At 38.9% G+C, this 13,834-nt stretch overlaps 1 protein-coding gene across 4 annotated transcripts; it reads right to left on the reverse strand.

Moving 5' to 3' along the window:
* Nucleotides 1-933: 933 nt before the first annotated feature.
* Nucleotides 934-13,131, reverse strand: LOC107800133 (protein DEFECTIVE IN MERISTEM SILENCING 3). Of its 4 annotated transcripts, none has more exons than XM_075219700.1 (8): nt 12,935-13,131; nt 11,164-11,295; nt 10,872-10,986; nt 10,446-10,683; nt 9,393-9,584; nt 8,982-9,302; nt 8,120-8,342; nt 934-1,259 (listed from the first exon to the last, which is right to left on the reverse strand). In XM_075219700.1, exons 1-8 carry the CDS (start codon nt 12,959-12,961, stop codon nt 1,230-1,232), a joined length of 1,278 nt encoding a protein of 425 aa, XP_075075801.1. In that variant the 5' UTR covers nt 12,962-13,131; the 3' UTR covers nt 934-1,229. The 4 variants fall into 4 exon arrangements, with proteins under 4 accessions (XP_075075801.1, XP_075075800.1, XP_075075803.1 ...); XM_075219699.1 differs by having other exon boundaries at nt 934-1,254; nt 12,935-13,130; XM_075219702.1 differs by having other exon boundaries at nt 10,872-11,005; nt 12,935-13,127.
* Between the last annotated feature and the right edge of the window lie 703 nt (nt 13,132-13,834).

The following is a 13,834-nucleotide window of genomic DNA, read 5'->3' on the forward strand; positions in this document are numbered from 1 at the left end:
CACCAAGCCTTGTTGATATATAAAAGAACGGGAAGGATGGGGGTGCGAGGTTGAAGGGCAGAGTAGACAACCACCCAACACACAAAAATAATCTACTCTTTATTTACACAATCTTTGATATATGCATCTACATTGAGTTTTCGATGCATTGATATAATGTAAACATGCAATTCTCTAGGGGAGTGAACATTCTGTTAGTTTCCAAAAAACAGAAATATATTTTTATTCTTGTAATTAATCTAAACAGAAAGAACATCCACAGTATTGAAAATAAACTGATGGTGGCAAAAGATTTCTCTTTCTCTCATTATTGAAGTTACTTTTGCAGAAAAAGGAGAAGGAGAAGCTTGAGAAAGAAGAGGCGGATATAACTTTGAGGAGGAGAAGGAGAAAGGGGGCTGAAGTTGTTTAAAAAATGGGTAAAAGTTAAAAGTTTTTAAAAAAATGGGTATAGATTAAATGGGGGCGACCGTACAATTTTTACCGCAAGAAGTCATTTGAGGCTCCACAATCCCAATTTAACTCTTCAAGCCCTTTCTCCTTCCTCTTTACCTCATCACCTATGCCAAGCCCACATGTTTTCTTGGTAGTAGATTACCAAAATATGACTGGCAAATATATTCTTGCTGGGAAATTCTAATCTACACTAGCCCATTTCAGTGTAAGGGGGTGCTACTTGCTACACTTTCTGCAATAAATGTGTGCAACAGAGAATTTATCCATAAAACGCCATTTTCACCTAAAATTATGTTTCTTGGGACTGCTAGTGGACCAGCTGGCCTTTACACAAACACAAAATGATGAATCTGATTCAAGTATACCAGCTATTTCAAACATTTCAAGGTGCACTAGTTGAAAATTTTGTTTGTTGGATCAAAATCCATTTCCAGCTTCAGTTGTAATTGAAATCTGCAATACTACCACAAGATGTACAGTTAACAACACATTCTGCAACTTGGTACAGGTTCAAACATGAGAGACAAGAAAGGTCGGTCCTTGGACCTCTTCTCGTAACTGTCCCTTTGACTAATTGTGAAATTAAGTTTGTTACATGCCTGAAATTGACCTAAAAAGGAATCAGAAATTCATGAGACTACATATGTAATTCAATTAATCCTTTAAGGCAACTTTTCAGACTGAGTTTATGCGGATAGATTTACTGATAGAGCTTCTTTTTGTCCAATACTGAAACAGGTGTAAGGAGTTTCCATCAAATCATGATATCGGGGTCAAGCGCTCCCCTCCTGCTTGAAGCTGTGCTGCATATACATGGAAACAATATGTCATCCACAAATAGGAATATTTTAGAAGTACATTTATAAAAAGCTTGAAAGGTATACTCCCGTCAAAGAGAAATGCCTTCATAATTTGACATCGTGAAACTTCATGTAGTCTCTCGTCATTAACAATATCAGCAAGCCTCTGACACTCTATTATGTCTTCAATCATTTATTTAATATCTTTGTTTTCCCCATTTTCTATCCAGGAAAAAGAAAAGGTGACATAGCATGGTAATAAACTACCATGGGATAATTAACGTCTATAATCACCAGATTTAGAATACTGTAGGAACACAAGGGTACTTTCTTCAACAACCATTTTCCTTTTTTTATAGGTTCAACGGACCGCCTGCTGCTTCATCTAGGAAAAATATTAAGCTCAGGTCCTATAATTTTCCTGATTATTCTATTGCATAAAGGGAAGACAGACATATACGAGATCATATCTTCACAATGCTTGTAGAGCTTCCAAGGCAAGAGGCACTTTTTCACCTGCCACTGCCAATTTAACTATCCTGCTCCACTATTTCCTCCTTCAAGGTGTGATAAATGCACCTTTGGCTGTCTCTTGAGAAAAGCACTTTGTGGATCCAAATTTCCATTTTGTACTTTCCAACGGAACCAATCTTGCTCTATTTGGAGGATTGCACTGTTGGATAGGTAAAACATTTGGTTTGACACAACCTGAAACTTCGGCTCATATTTATTTTCATTATCTAATCTCTTCTCCTTTCTTTCAGATGTTATGATAGAACAGAATTTATATTTCTAATACTTGCAAAAGATTCTTCCCAAGCACTGCAGATATCTTGCCTACAATAGTACTTCCTCGCTAATATTGCTACATGAGAACTCCAAATACACACCAAAACTTACAAATATTAGAAGCCTGGTTTATTTGTTATCTAATATTCCCTACAGATTATGTTTAATTGTATGTTTAATATAAAGATACAATATGTTTCAGGCATGTTTAATATTCCCTACAGATCTAATTTCAGGCATGTTTAATATGTTTAATTGTTATCTCCTTTGATATAAAGAGAGTTGAGCTGGTAGAATCGGAGACGATGGCGAGAATTTTGATGCTTACACTACAAAAAGAATGACAGACTGACAGTGAGAGAAGGGGTTTAAAGATAAAATAAAGAATTTAGCATATGATTTTTGTTTCTGTTTGATATTAGAATATCTTATTACAAAGAATTTAGTATTTTGCTTTAACCAGTATTTTGTATCGGTGCTTTAACTAGGATCTCATTACTGGGTTCAAGGGTCTTTTGCTTCTTCTCGCGAATTTAATTTCTCTGGTAAGTCTTCATAGGAAACATATTTTTTGTTTTCGCCCTGTTTCTTCTTCTTCAGAATATAGATCCATTACTGCTCGCAAGAGGAATATAGATCTGAAGTCGACGACGCCTCAGTTCGCTGCTCCGAAGCAGAATTTTTCCGGCGGCCTCCGTTCCGTGAAATAATCGGTGGTCCTGCATACCGTCGAAACTGTGAAGATTTTAGCAGAAGCTTTTCAGTTTTTGCTTTGCTCCCTTCCGATCTCGCTTTTTGGTCGAAGTTTGAGGTTTGGTTGAGTCCTCGATGCTCCGGCCGTCGTGGATTTTCATTTCCAAAACCGAAATTGCTAGCTTTTCTGTACGTAGCAAAAGATTTGTTTGGTTTGCTCTGTTTTCTTTGGTTTTACTTACTATTTTCAGTTTTCCTTTACTAGCTTACAACTGCAATTTAATGGTAGTAGTTATGCTTTAGATTCTATTTGGTCACCGGTTTGTTGTTGTTATGTTGCCGGATATCCTCGCATATTTCAGAAGCTTGCTTGTTATATTTCTTCAGTTAATTTCGGCTGCTAGTTACTTTCGGTGCTACACCAGTGGTAGCGGTGATAGCCCTTTTTGGTCTTTGGGTCGTGGTATTTTCTGTGTTTTCAGGGAAATTCTCAAAGTGGTTGGAGACAAATTGGGCGCACGAGCACTAAGCAAAGGAGAGCAACCTGGACGAGCGTCAGCAAAGGGCGGTGGGAAGCGGTGCGTGAGCTTGCAAGTATATTGAGGGCTGCAAATCAACACAGGTTTGGTTCTCGGGAATTGGTACCTCCCGATCTACTGGTGTTAGCTAAATTGATGTTACTTTAGTTCACAATAGTTAAATCATTCAATAGGTGTACAGGTAGTCACTTGTTTCCGTCTAGTTTGATTCGTTGTCCATTGTGCACTAGCGAGTCTTTTGTAGATCTGTCATTAGGTGTAGTGGCGGCAGTCTGGGATGATAGATTAAGGGCATGTCCTCAGGTGGGGCAGAGTGTGGGGCAAAGAGTGGGCCCGGGGTTAGGGGGTGGGTCGGGAGGCAGGGGAGGAAGAGGGGGCAAGGGAGCCTATAGGTTGAGAATCGGGTCATGGAACATAGGTTCGCTAACGAGTAAGTCTATAGAGTTGGCGAAGATCCTTCAGAAGAGGAAGATTAATATAGCGTGTGTCCAGGAGACTAGGTGGGTCGGATCGAGGGCGAGAAATGCGGATGGGTATAAGTTGTGGTACTCTGGAGTCGTGAGGGGTAAGAATGGAGTGGGTATCCTAGTAGATAGCCGTCTTAGGGAGTCGGTGGTAGAGGTCAGGCGTGTGAATGATAGACTAATGACTATTAAATTGGTGGTGGGTGAGTGTACTTTAAACGTCGTTAGCGCGTACGCACCGCAAGTAGGTTGTGAGGAGGAGATTAAAAGGCGTTTTTGGGAAGGGTTGGATGACATTGTTCGTAGTATTCCGCCTTCCGAGAGGCTATTCATAGGAGGGGATTTCAATGGCCATATTGGGTCGTCTGCAGGTGGTTATACTGAGGTGCATGGCGGCTTTGGTTTCGGGGAACGGAATGGAGAGGGCATCTCACTGCTGGATTTTGCCAAGGCATTCGATCTAGTGATGCAAACTCGAGTTTTCCGAAGCGAGAGGAGCATTTGGTTACTTACCAAAGTTCGGTGGCGAAGACTCAAATTGACTATCTCCTCCTCAGGAGATGCGACAGAAGGTTGTGCGAGGATTGCAAAGTTATCCCAGGTGAGACCATTGCAACGCAACATAGGCTCTTGGTGATGGACGTTAGTATTAGGATAAGAAGGAAACAGAGGTCAGTACGAGGCCGCCCGAGGATTAGGTGGGACGCCTTGACTAAGGTTAAAGCCCAGGAGTTGGAAGGAAGGTTGTCGACAATGGGAGCTTGGAGAAGTAGTGGGGACGCAAACACTATGAGGTCGACGACGGCGGACTATATAAGGAAGGCGGCGAGAGAGGTGTTAGGGGTATCTTCAGGCCGCACCGGTGGCCACAAAGGAGACTGGTGGTGGAATGCAGTTGTACAAGGTAAAGTGGAAGCGAAGAAGGTGGCTTACCTGCGGTTAGTGGGGAGCACTGGAGAGGAGGAGAAGAGAGCGAACATTGCGAAATATAAGGTAGCAGAAAGAGGCAAAGATGGCAGTGACGGAGGCAAAGACGGCAGCTTTTGCTCGTTTGTATGAGGAACTAGGGAACAAAGGCGGGGAGAAGAAGTTACTCCGACTCGCTAAGGCGAGAGAGAGGACGGCTCGGGATTTGGACCAAGTGAGGTGCATAAAAGATGAGGACGGCAAAGTTTTGTTGGGGGATGACCAGATAAAGAGGAGATGACAGACCTACTTTCATAAACTTCTAAATGAGGAAGGGGATCAGGATATTGTATTAAGTGAATTGAGGAACGCAGACAGCCCCCATGAACTAAGTGATTGTCGGGACATTGAGGTCGATGAGGTCATGGAGGCAATGCGTAAGATGAGAAGGGGCAGAGCTACCGGACCAGATGAAATTCCGGTTGAGCTTTGGAGGTGTGTGGGTAGAGCAGGCTTGGAATGGCTTACTAAGTTGCTTAATGTTATATCCAAGACTAATAGGATGCCCGAAGAGTGGAGGTGGAGTACAATGGTCCCGTTGTATAAGAACAAAGGCGATATCCAGATATGTAACAACTATAGGGGTATTAAATTACTAAGTCATACCATGAAAGTCTGGGAGAGAGTGGTAGAAATGAGAGTGCGAAGGACGGTGTCTATTTCAGACAACCAGTTCGGGTTCATGCCGGGGCGATCTACCACAGAAGCTATCCACCTTATTAGGAGGATGGTGGAACAATACAGGGATAAGAAGAAGGATCTCCACATGGTGTTTATCGATCTAGAGAAAGCGTACGACAGGGTTCCTAGGGAGGTCTTATGGAGATGCTTAGAGGCTAAAGGGGTCCCGGTTGCCTACATTAGGGCGATTAAGGACATGTATGATGGAGCTAAGACTCGGGTTAGGACAGCAGGAGGCGATTCAGATTATTTTCCGGTTATTACGGGGTTGCACCAAGGGTCTGCGTTCAGCCCTTTCCTATTTGCCCTGGTGATGGATGCTATGACGCATCATATTCAGGGGAGGTGCCATGGTGCATGCTATTTGCTGATGACATAGTCCTAATCGACGAGACACGACGCGGCGTCAGCGAGAGGTTAGAGGTTTGGAGACATACCCTTGAGTCCAAAGGTTTCAGGTTGAGCAGGACAAAGACGGAATACCTTGAGTGCAAATTTGGGGCAGAGCCGACGGAAGCGGGAGTGGAAGTGAGGCTTGATTATCAAGTCATCCCTAAGAGGGGTAGTTTCAAGTACCTGGGGTCGTTTATTCAGGGGTCCGGGGAGATCGACGAGGATGTCACACACCGTATAGGGGTGGGGTGGATGAAATGGAGGTTAGCTACGGGAGTCCTGTGTGACAAGAAAGTGCCTCTGTTACTGAAAGGTAAATTTTATAGGGCAGTGGTTAGGCCTGCTATGTTGTATGGAACCGAGTGTTGGCCGGTGAAGATCTCACACATCCAAAGGATGAAAGTTGCAGAGATGAGGATGTTGAGGTGGATGTGCGGGCATAAAAGGAAGGATAAGATTAGAAATGAAAATATTCGAGATAAGGTGGGTGTGGCCCCCATGGAGGACAAGATGCGGGAAGCAAGACTCAGATGGTTCGGGCACATTCAGAGGAGGAACACTGATGCACCGGTGAGAAGGTGTGAACGACTGGCGGTGGTGGGTACGAGGAGAGGTAGAGGGAGACCTAAGAAGTATTGGGGAGAGGTGATCAGGCAGGATATGGCGCGACTTAGGGTTACTGAGGACATGGCCCTAAACAGGGAATTGTGGAGATCGAGCATTAAGGTTGTAGGTTAGGGAAAATTATGATGTCTTTTTTACAGCGCACTAGAGTGAGACTAGCTAGTTAGGAATTAGTCTTAGGATGCTATTGATCAACTACTAATGATGGGCTTTATCTTCTGTGTATTAATACCCTACATATTCTCGTATTTCCTATATCTCTTATATTGTTGTTACTCTGTTACTTTGTTTGTATGCTATTTATGTTATGTTATGGATTTTATGGTATTTTATGGTGTTTTATTATGAGACTATTGATAGTACTAATATAGTGTCTCTTGTTGCCTCTTGTTGCCTTTTTGAGCCGAGGGTCTCCTGGAAACAGCCTCTCTGCCCCTCGGGGTAGAGGTAAGGTCTGCGTACATATTACCCTCCCCAGACCCCACTTGTGGGATTACACTGGGTTGTTGTTGTTGTTGTTGTACTTTTTTGTTTTCCTTCTGGTGTAAAGAGGAGCTTGTAAATGAAGCAAAATCATTGATTAGCCTCTAAGAATCCCTACAAGATTAGAAAGGGATCTTATTTTGGTTTTTTGTTCACCTGTACATATCTCAGCATTATTCTTGCCTGCATATGCAATATAATTACCATTTCTCAAAAAAAAAACAATTCCCTACAAACTTGAAACAGAGCTTACTGCATTTTCTTGAAGAGCTTTAATATAAACAGCTGTCTTCGAAAGTGCTAGAATACTCTACAAATACTTCAAGAGCTGAGACTTTAGATGGTATATAGGACAATTCATAAATATCACATGCTCAGTGTAAAATGGAGTAGAGTTTTTAAAATTAAAAGCAAACAACAGAACTGGTATCAGCAAAGACTACGTGAGAGACATCTTTGCTTCATACAACCAAAAACCATTTTGCTGATTTCCCGTGAAAACATCAAAGTCAAAATCCACCAGCATTTTAGCATTCCCGATTTCTAGATCTTTAGATTGCGTAAACAAAATAATCATAACTGCCATATTGAAAGAAGGTGCACACTAAGAAGTTTCCAGGAAAAAAAGAAACACCACTCATGTTCTCTCCATGCAGAAGTCTCAGCTAGGAATAATTACATTAAGGGATCGTTTGGTTCTCATATTAGTTATGTGAAAATTATAACGCAGAGACTGTTTATGTGGTAATTAACAATGAAGAGATTGCATTTTTGTCTTTAAATAGTTTAATCTCCACATTTCCAGAACACGTATTCTTATTCCACATTCCATGCTGTATAAAATAATGCATACATTCCCATATAACTTAATGCTAGTACTTATTTAGTTCCGTCAACCAAACACTGCTTTAGTTGTACAGCAATTATTTTTTCTTATGCGACCAACCAAACACTATATCATTTTGTGTAAGATTAATGGTGGGATTAGTTGTTCCAACACAATCAACAAAATGCTCCTGAGTGTTCGCAATTATCAAAAGTTACTTTCAATCAACTAAAGCTGGATCCTTCATGGACAATGATGATCAAGTTAAAAATGTCCACGATTTTTACCAGAACCAACTCAGAGATAACTGACTTCATTATCTGCTTACTATCAGCAACACAAACTGTTCAGAATTAATCAATGACCAGCATATTGCTAGCCGAGTAAGCTACTCTTTGTCATTACCTGTCTTGTGTAAGATGAGTTTTGTGCAAGAAACTTCAAATACTCTTCCTTCTTTATACCAAAGTTGAACCTTGCATGATCTAGCAATGCTTGTTCTCTCTGCATATCTTCTACAGTTCTTTCCTTTTTCCACTTCATCTCCTTTATCTGTCTTTCGATTTCAAAGTAGTCCTGCGGCAAATTTGACTTTGCAAAGCTCTTTGGAAATTTCAAATCTACTTCCCTTTTACCAAAGAATACAAAAGAAAGACATAAACCCAACTCAGATTCAGAATATATAATTTCATGATGACTTAGTTATGCTATTCCTGGTATAAATCTAAGAGGAAATACATTCTGCCAAAGAGAGCCCAAGAGAAGATAATTGACAGAAAAGATTGTGAATTTAATGTCATGTCCAGTCCCTGAAAATCTCATGAACTAGTCTTTCTTTCACAAAAGGATATTCTAGAGTTGTAATGTAAGTCGCTCAAATTCATATATCTTACCATAGGGTTACCTTTCTTGATTAAATTATATTATATACTGCGGTCTCTTTTTTATCTTTGGATGAAGAATTCACTGATAAATGGTGGGCATATCATTATGAAATAAAAATACAATAGACAAACAAATCGATAAAGACAGTTTTGTAGCTTCCTTGCTGTTTATGCATTAAATGACTGACGAACATATTTTCGGGACCACAGGAGACAGATTGTAAGAGGAAGTTCATAGAAGCTGTACAGCTGAACTCAGGAAGTTGAAGCTACACGCACATAAGCATAAACAGAAACAGCACCAGCTTCAGAAAATAGAAATAAATTGTTTTCTGTAGTTTCTGAAATACAGAGATATAACTATTTAAAACAAGCTTCTTTACCTCTTGCCCAGGACAAACACATTGTTATGCTTTATTATTCCTCCATCCAAAGATATGGCTCCATCTCTAATACAAGGGAGAGCCTGTAACATATCTGCTCTTGTTCTATATACGTGCAAGCGTGAAAACAGGTTATAGAAGAGAGTCTCTCTTAGACCGTAACCACTGCTTGTAGCACAATATAAGTTCACACTGTCTATACTGACCATATTCACAGCAAAACCAAGAAAACCAGGTGGAGATTCCCCATTGGGTAATCTTGGCTTCAAAATATCAAGCCTCCTTTGAGGGTCGTCAGCTATGAACTCACCGCCATATGGTCTAAAATTGAACCAAAAGAAGGAAAGGGATCAAAGGTATGTCAAAAGAGGTGCATCAGTTTTTTCATGAAACATAATCTTGATCTCAAACCTTAAGTTTTCAACACAGATAACAAGAAATCGGCCATCCAAAGACCTCCCAATAGAAGATCCAAGTCCATGAAAACCAGAAGTCTTGTTTATATAGCCTTCCTTATCGTATGTTTCCAGTGCTTTGATACCATCATATGTCTTGCACACGATTGCTAGCATAGTCTCAAGTCCCAAATAATCTGAGAGAAGCCTGGATTTCAGAGATCAAATATACATGTCAGCCATAATACAGAACAAGCTGCCATTATTTGCCCTACTTGAAATTGCATGCTTCTTAACTTCTCATATCATCACAACTAGTTCAAACAGAAAGAAATTCATGTTTTCAAACAGAAAGAAATTCATGTTTTTGTATGTTCTTTGAGACTATAGAGATATGAAGAAACACAGTGACAAGTTTGGTATGCACAAACACATTTTACATCTAAAAGTAAATGTGAATCCGCTCATGACAAAGAGTTGAGAACTGCAGTGGCCTAGAATAAATGCACTAAATATCTAAGGACAATTTCTTCCATTATCTCATTCCAATCCATTCTTGACCTCATAATCTCTCCAGAAATTACTGAAGGAAAAGACTCGATAATAAGAGAAAATATGAGGAACAAAAGAAGTTACTCAACACTCAAATCCCACAAACACTAGCACCTTCAACACATTGAATCATATTGGTTTTTGATTAGTTAGGAATGGGAATGTCTTTTCACCATTAGTAATGCAGGAGCAAGAAGATGAGGAAGATGAACAAACATTATGGGATGCAAATTTCAATATTTAAGAGATGAAACTAACATAGAACACCACAATATATTATCTTGCTTGTTGAAGTAAAAACCTTTCTACAACCCATCCGACTTCTGCACACAATTGTATTAAGTATATCTCTAGTCAATTTGAATATCAGCTAGCAACATGTCGTCATCCTGATTGTGATAGAAAGAATAGGTGCTACAATTTTTAGGATATGGCTGAAGAAAACTGGGAAAAACTGCGATGTAGCTAAATTATAGCAGAAAAGGCAAGCAAATACATTAATTGAAATAAAATTAACCTGCTAAGATTGTCGTCATCAACTTTCCCAAGCATAGCAACAATTCCCAGAACATCCTTCGTCAAAGGAAGATGAGAAGCTTGAGTTCCATGACGAGTTTTTAGTTGGCACCAGATGCCAGCTGCAGATTTCTCATATCTTAAGATTTGTTCAATTGTCTCCTGCTCACTCAATACATGGGAAAGTTCCTCATTTTCAGGACCAGATTCACTCTCTGTCTGGTACTTGCCAAGAGCGACTACAGTACCCACAAACAGGAAATGTGAAACAGAGATCTTGATATTGTAGTTTTCTCATGTTAAACTTAGCTTGCATAAATACAAAGGGTAAATGCATTGATTAAGGGACACCCACTGATTCAACAAAAATAACTAGAATGACCATCCATATCTAATTACTAGCTAAACTTAAGTAAAAGGAAGGTACCTTGCATATCTAAGATCGAATTATCCAACCCATTCTTTTGAGTCTTCAGGAATTTGATATTCTCTTCGTGTTGTTTAATTTTTAGACCCATTTCATGCACAACATCCTCAAGTTTCTGCAGTATATAGCTGGTACTGATTGGTTTTGCACAATATTAAAAAATGTGGTAAATCTCAAGTAACAGCTGTAAACGGGTATCCATTAATCACAGGCACTCACTAATTTTACATATTACATTTCCTGCAAGATAAAATAATACAACTTGTGAAATTTCATGCATAATGTTAACAACCTTGGAGTTGTAGATAGTTGCCTCAGCCGTTCCATTTTGTATTGTGTCCCTCGCAAAAGAGTAGTAATCAGCCTGACCTCCTTGATTGAACCTCGGCTCATGCACAACTATAGGATTAGCATTGATTGGCAACTGACAAAAAAAACTGCGATCAAATGTGCTTATCCAGGAAAAACTACAAAATGATGTAATCAGTAGCTCCCAGAGTACCTACCACACGAAGTGTTGAAGCAACTAATAAATTGTAAATTGTAGCAAACTTTCATACTTTTTTTCCATTTTAAATTGAAGACGACTGGAGTTACCTCCTGATGATAGAGGTTGATATGCAGATTATATATTCTACAAGGGCAAATCAAAAGTTTACGCAGCTCATATGCTATAGGAAAAGGAGAATCTAGTCTGAGGCTGTAGATGTAAAGATTCCACATTTTAGGAATTTCAGACCACTTGATCAAAAGTTAGGAAACTGAAAAGAAACTTGTTTTACTTTGCTGACTAGTTTACATATTTGATGTCAAGCTCAAGCATAATTAGCTTAGTCCTGAAAGCTAAGTCCTTTCAGATTGTAGGTATGTAATTGCAATAGGGAGGATAAAAAGGCACTGCCATTGTAAAAACTGGCTATTCATCATTATGGTCTCAACTGTTTTAAACAGTACGAGAAAATAAATGATTTTAAAAAAATAAAAAATAGTCCCAGGATCCTGAGATTTTACGAAGTCATTTGGCATGCAACGTTATACCGACAGACCAACATTCAACCACCAAGTCTCACCTTGTAACATCCACAGCAAGTAAGCTAAAGCCAACCACCACCATTGCGTCATCTATTCAAGAAGCCAAGTGATGATCACCCCCCAACCGCCACACTCTTATTTTGTACCATAAAATATTAGACCAAGTACTACCAGTTTACTAGAAAGAATAAAAAGAATAAAAAGGAAATACTCGAGGTAGGAATAAACAGTATTCTGAAGTATCTATTAAAGAGTCCTAGAGTATAAATTGGCCAAAACTTTTCCAGCGCAAAATCTTGGAATTCCAGTCCCATCTTATGCCGGTACCCGGCATTAACCAGAAAAAGAAACAGCTCAATAAAATATGAGGACCTAATTTTGAACCCTTCACGTCCTCGGATCCTGACTACAAGAAGCAGCAAATTAAAGCTGTTCTCTGGAATGCAGTTGTTAACACTATGTTTGAGGAAGCTTCTCTTTTTTATCACCTTTATCTTGCTCTCTTACTACTAAAAATCTAACAAATGCAACCATCTTGTGCATCAACAGTCAAGTACTTTTTGAAACTTAACAGTCCCTCTGTGCCAAAAAGAATGGCACTTTATTTACTGTCAGTACACACACAATTTTATCTTTGACTACAATTTGGGTTAATTCTTTATTTAAAATATAACTGGTCCAAATGGAAAGAAATGGATATCAAGGATTCGTATAGCTGATGCCTACTAGTTTTGAATTGAAGCGTAGCTCTTTTTTAATTCAAGAGTTGGAGGGTCCTTTAATTTCGCCCAAATGTTCTCAAGGAAGTAACTAAAAAAGCATCGAAATTCAACGGAGAAACATATACATGCATGACATCATTTCCACTGTCTATTAGTATAATTAAGTGTTTCTCTGAGTTTTTAAGCCTTAGCCGAGTATCTATGAGAGAATGAGTGTCAGCAAGAGAAACAGTAGTGAAAAAGATATTTGACTCGACGAGCAGGAGTCAGGAGATGAATCCGGAGCGAGATAAAGAAAAGGAATAGTACCTTCACTTTCTCGTCGTTTATCGACATTCACCGTTGTTGCAGTTGATCGCCGGCGGTGAGCAGGGATCGTCGGAGACTCCAGGCGGAGGAAACGGGCAATGGGAGTGAGCAACGCGCATGACGTGACAGTAAAATGAACTTATATAGGGCTTTGCCGAGTGAGGGAAAACACTTGACCGCACTCCGTGTTTGCCTTAGGGGTTCTTTGGTTGGAATATGATATATATATGTATATGTTATCCTGGTATAAGTTATATCGGGATAAATTATGCTGCGATTGTTGTTTATTTATTGTTTGGTATATTGTATTAAGAATGATAATTGCATAATTTCTAAGAATAAAATATAAGTTATACTGGTGCTAATTACCCCACCTTCTATAAGGTATAAGTTATCCAGTGTTAAAATTAATACCGGTAACTTATACCTGATTTATTAACCAAATAGAATATTAAGGTGGTATTTAATTTTTATACCACTCTTATACTTTTTTTATACCTCATACCAAACGACCCTTAAAGTGTCCTTAATGTATATGGTTACACTAAAAAGTACTTACTAATTAATTAATTAATTAATTCATAAACAATAATAAAAATTTATAAGAATACATATTATTATTAGTTTAAAGTAAAAACTTAGATGCTTTTTAGAATGTAAATTGATTTCCGCGTGAGCAAATATTTTAAACAATAGTCTTCATTTAAATTTTGACCGGTCTTAAAACTTTGACTAAATTGCTTTACATATTTAGAGAATACACAAAATACTAAAAATTACAATTCTATTATTTAAAATATACAAAAAAACAAAAAACGAGAAATATATATATAGTTATTGGCGGAATTCGTATACAGAGCCTCCTATACTTGTTAAGTTTTTTTTATTTAAACATCTCAA

This window comes from Nicotiana tabacum, chromosome 8, assembly GCF_000715075.1.
Source record: "Nicotiana tabacum cultivar K326 chromosome 8, ASM71507v2, whole genome shotgun sequence".
Taxonomy (NCBI): Eukaryota; Viridiplantae; Streptophyta; class Magnoliopsida; order Solanales; family Solanaceae; genus Nicotiana; species Nicotiana tabacum.

Coding starts and splice junctions, on each gene's coding strand:
- LOC107800133 (XM_075219699.1), bottom strand. CDS start 12,961: ATGTCGATAAACGACGAGAAAGTGAAG. Junction 11,296..12,934: donor TAAACGACGAGAAAGTGAAG/GTACTATTCCTT, acceptor TTTTTTTGTCAG/TTGCCAATCAATGCTAATCC. Junction 10,987..11,163: donor CAACTATCTACAACTCCAAG/GTTGTTAACATT, acceptor TATATACTGCAG/AAACTTGAGGATGTTGTGCA.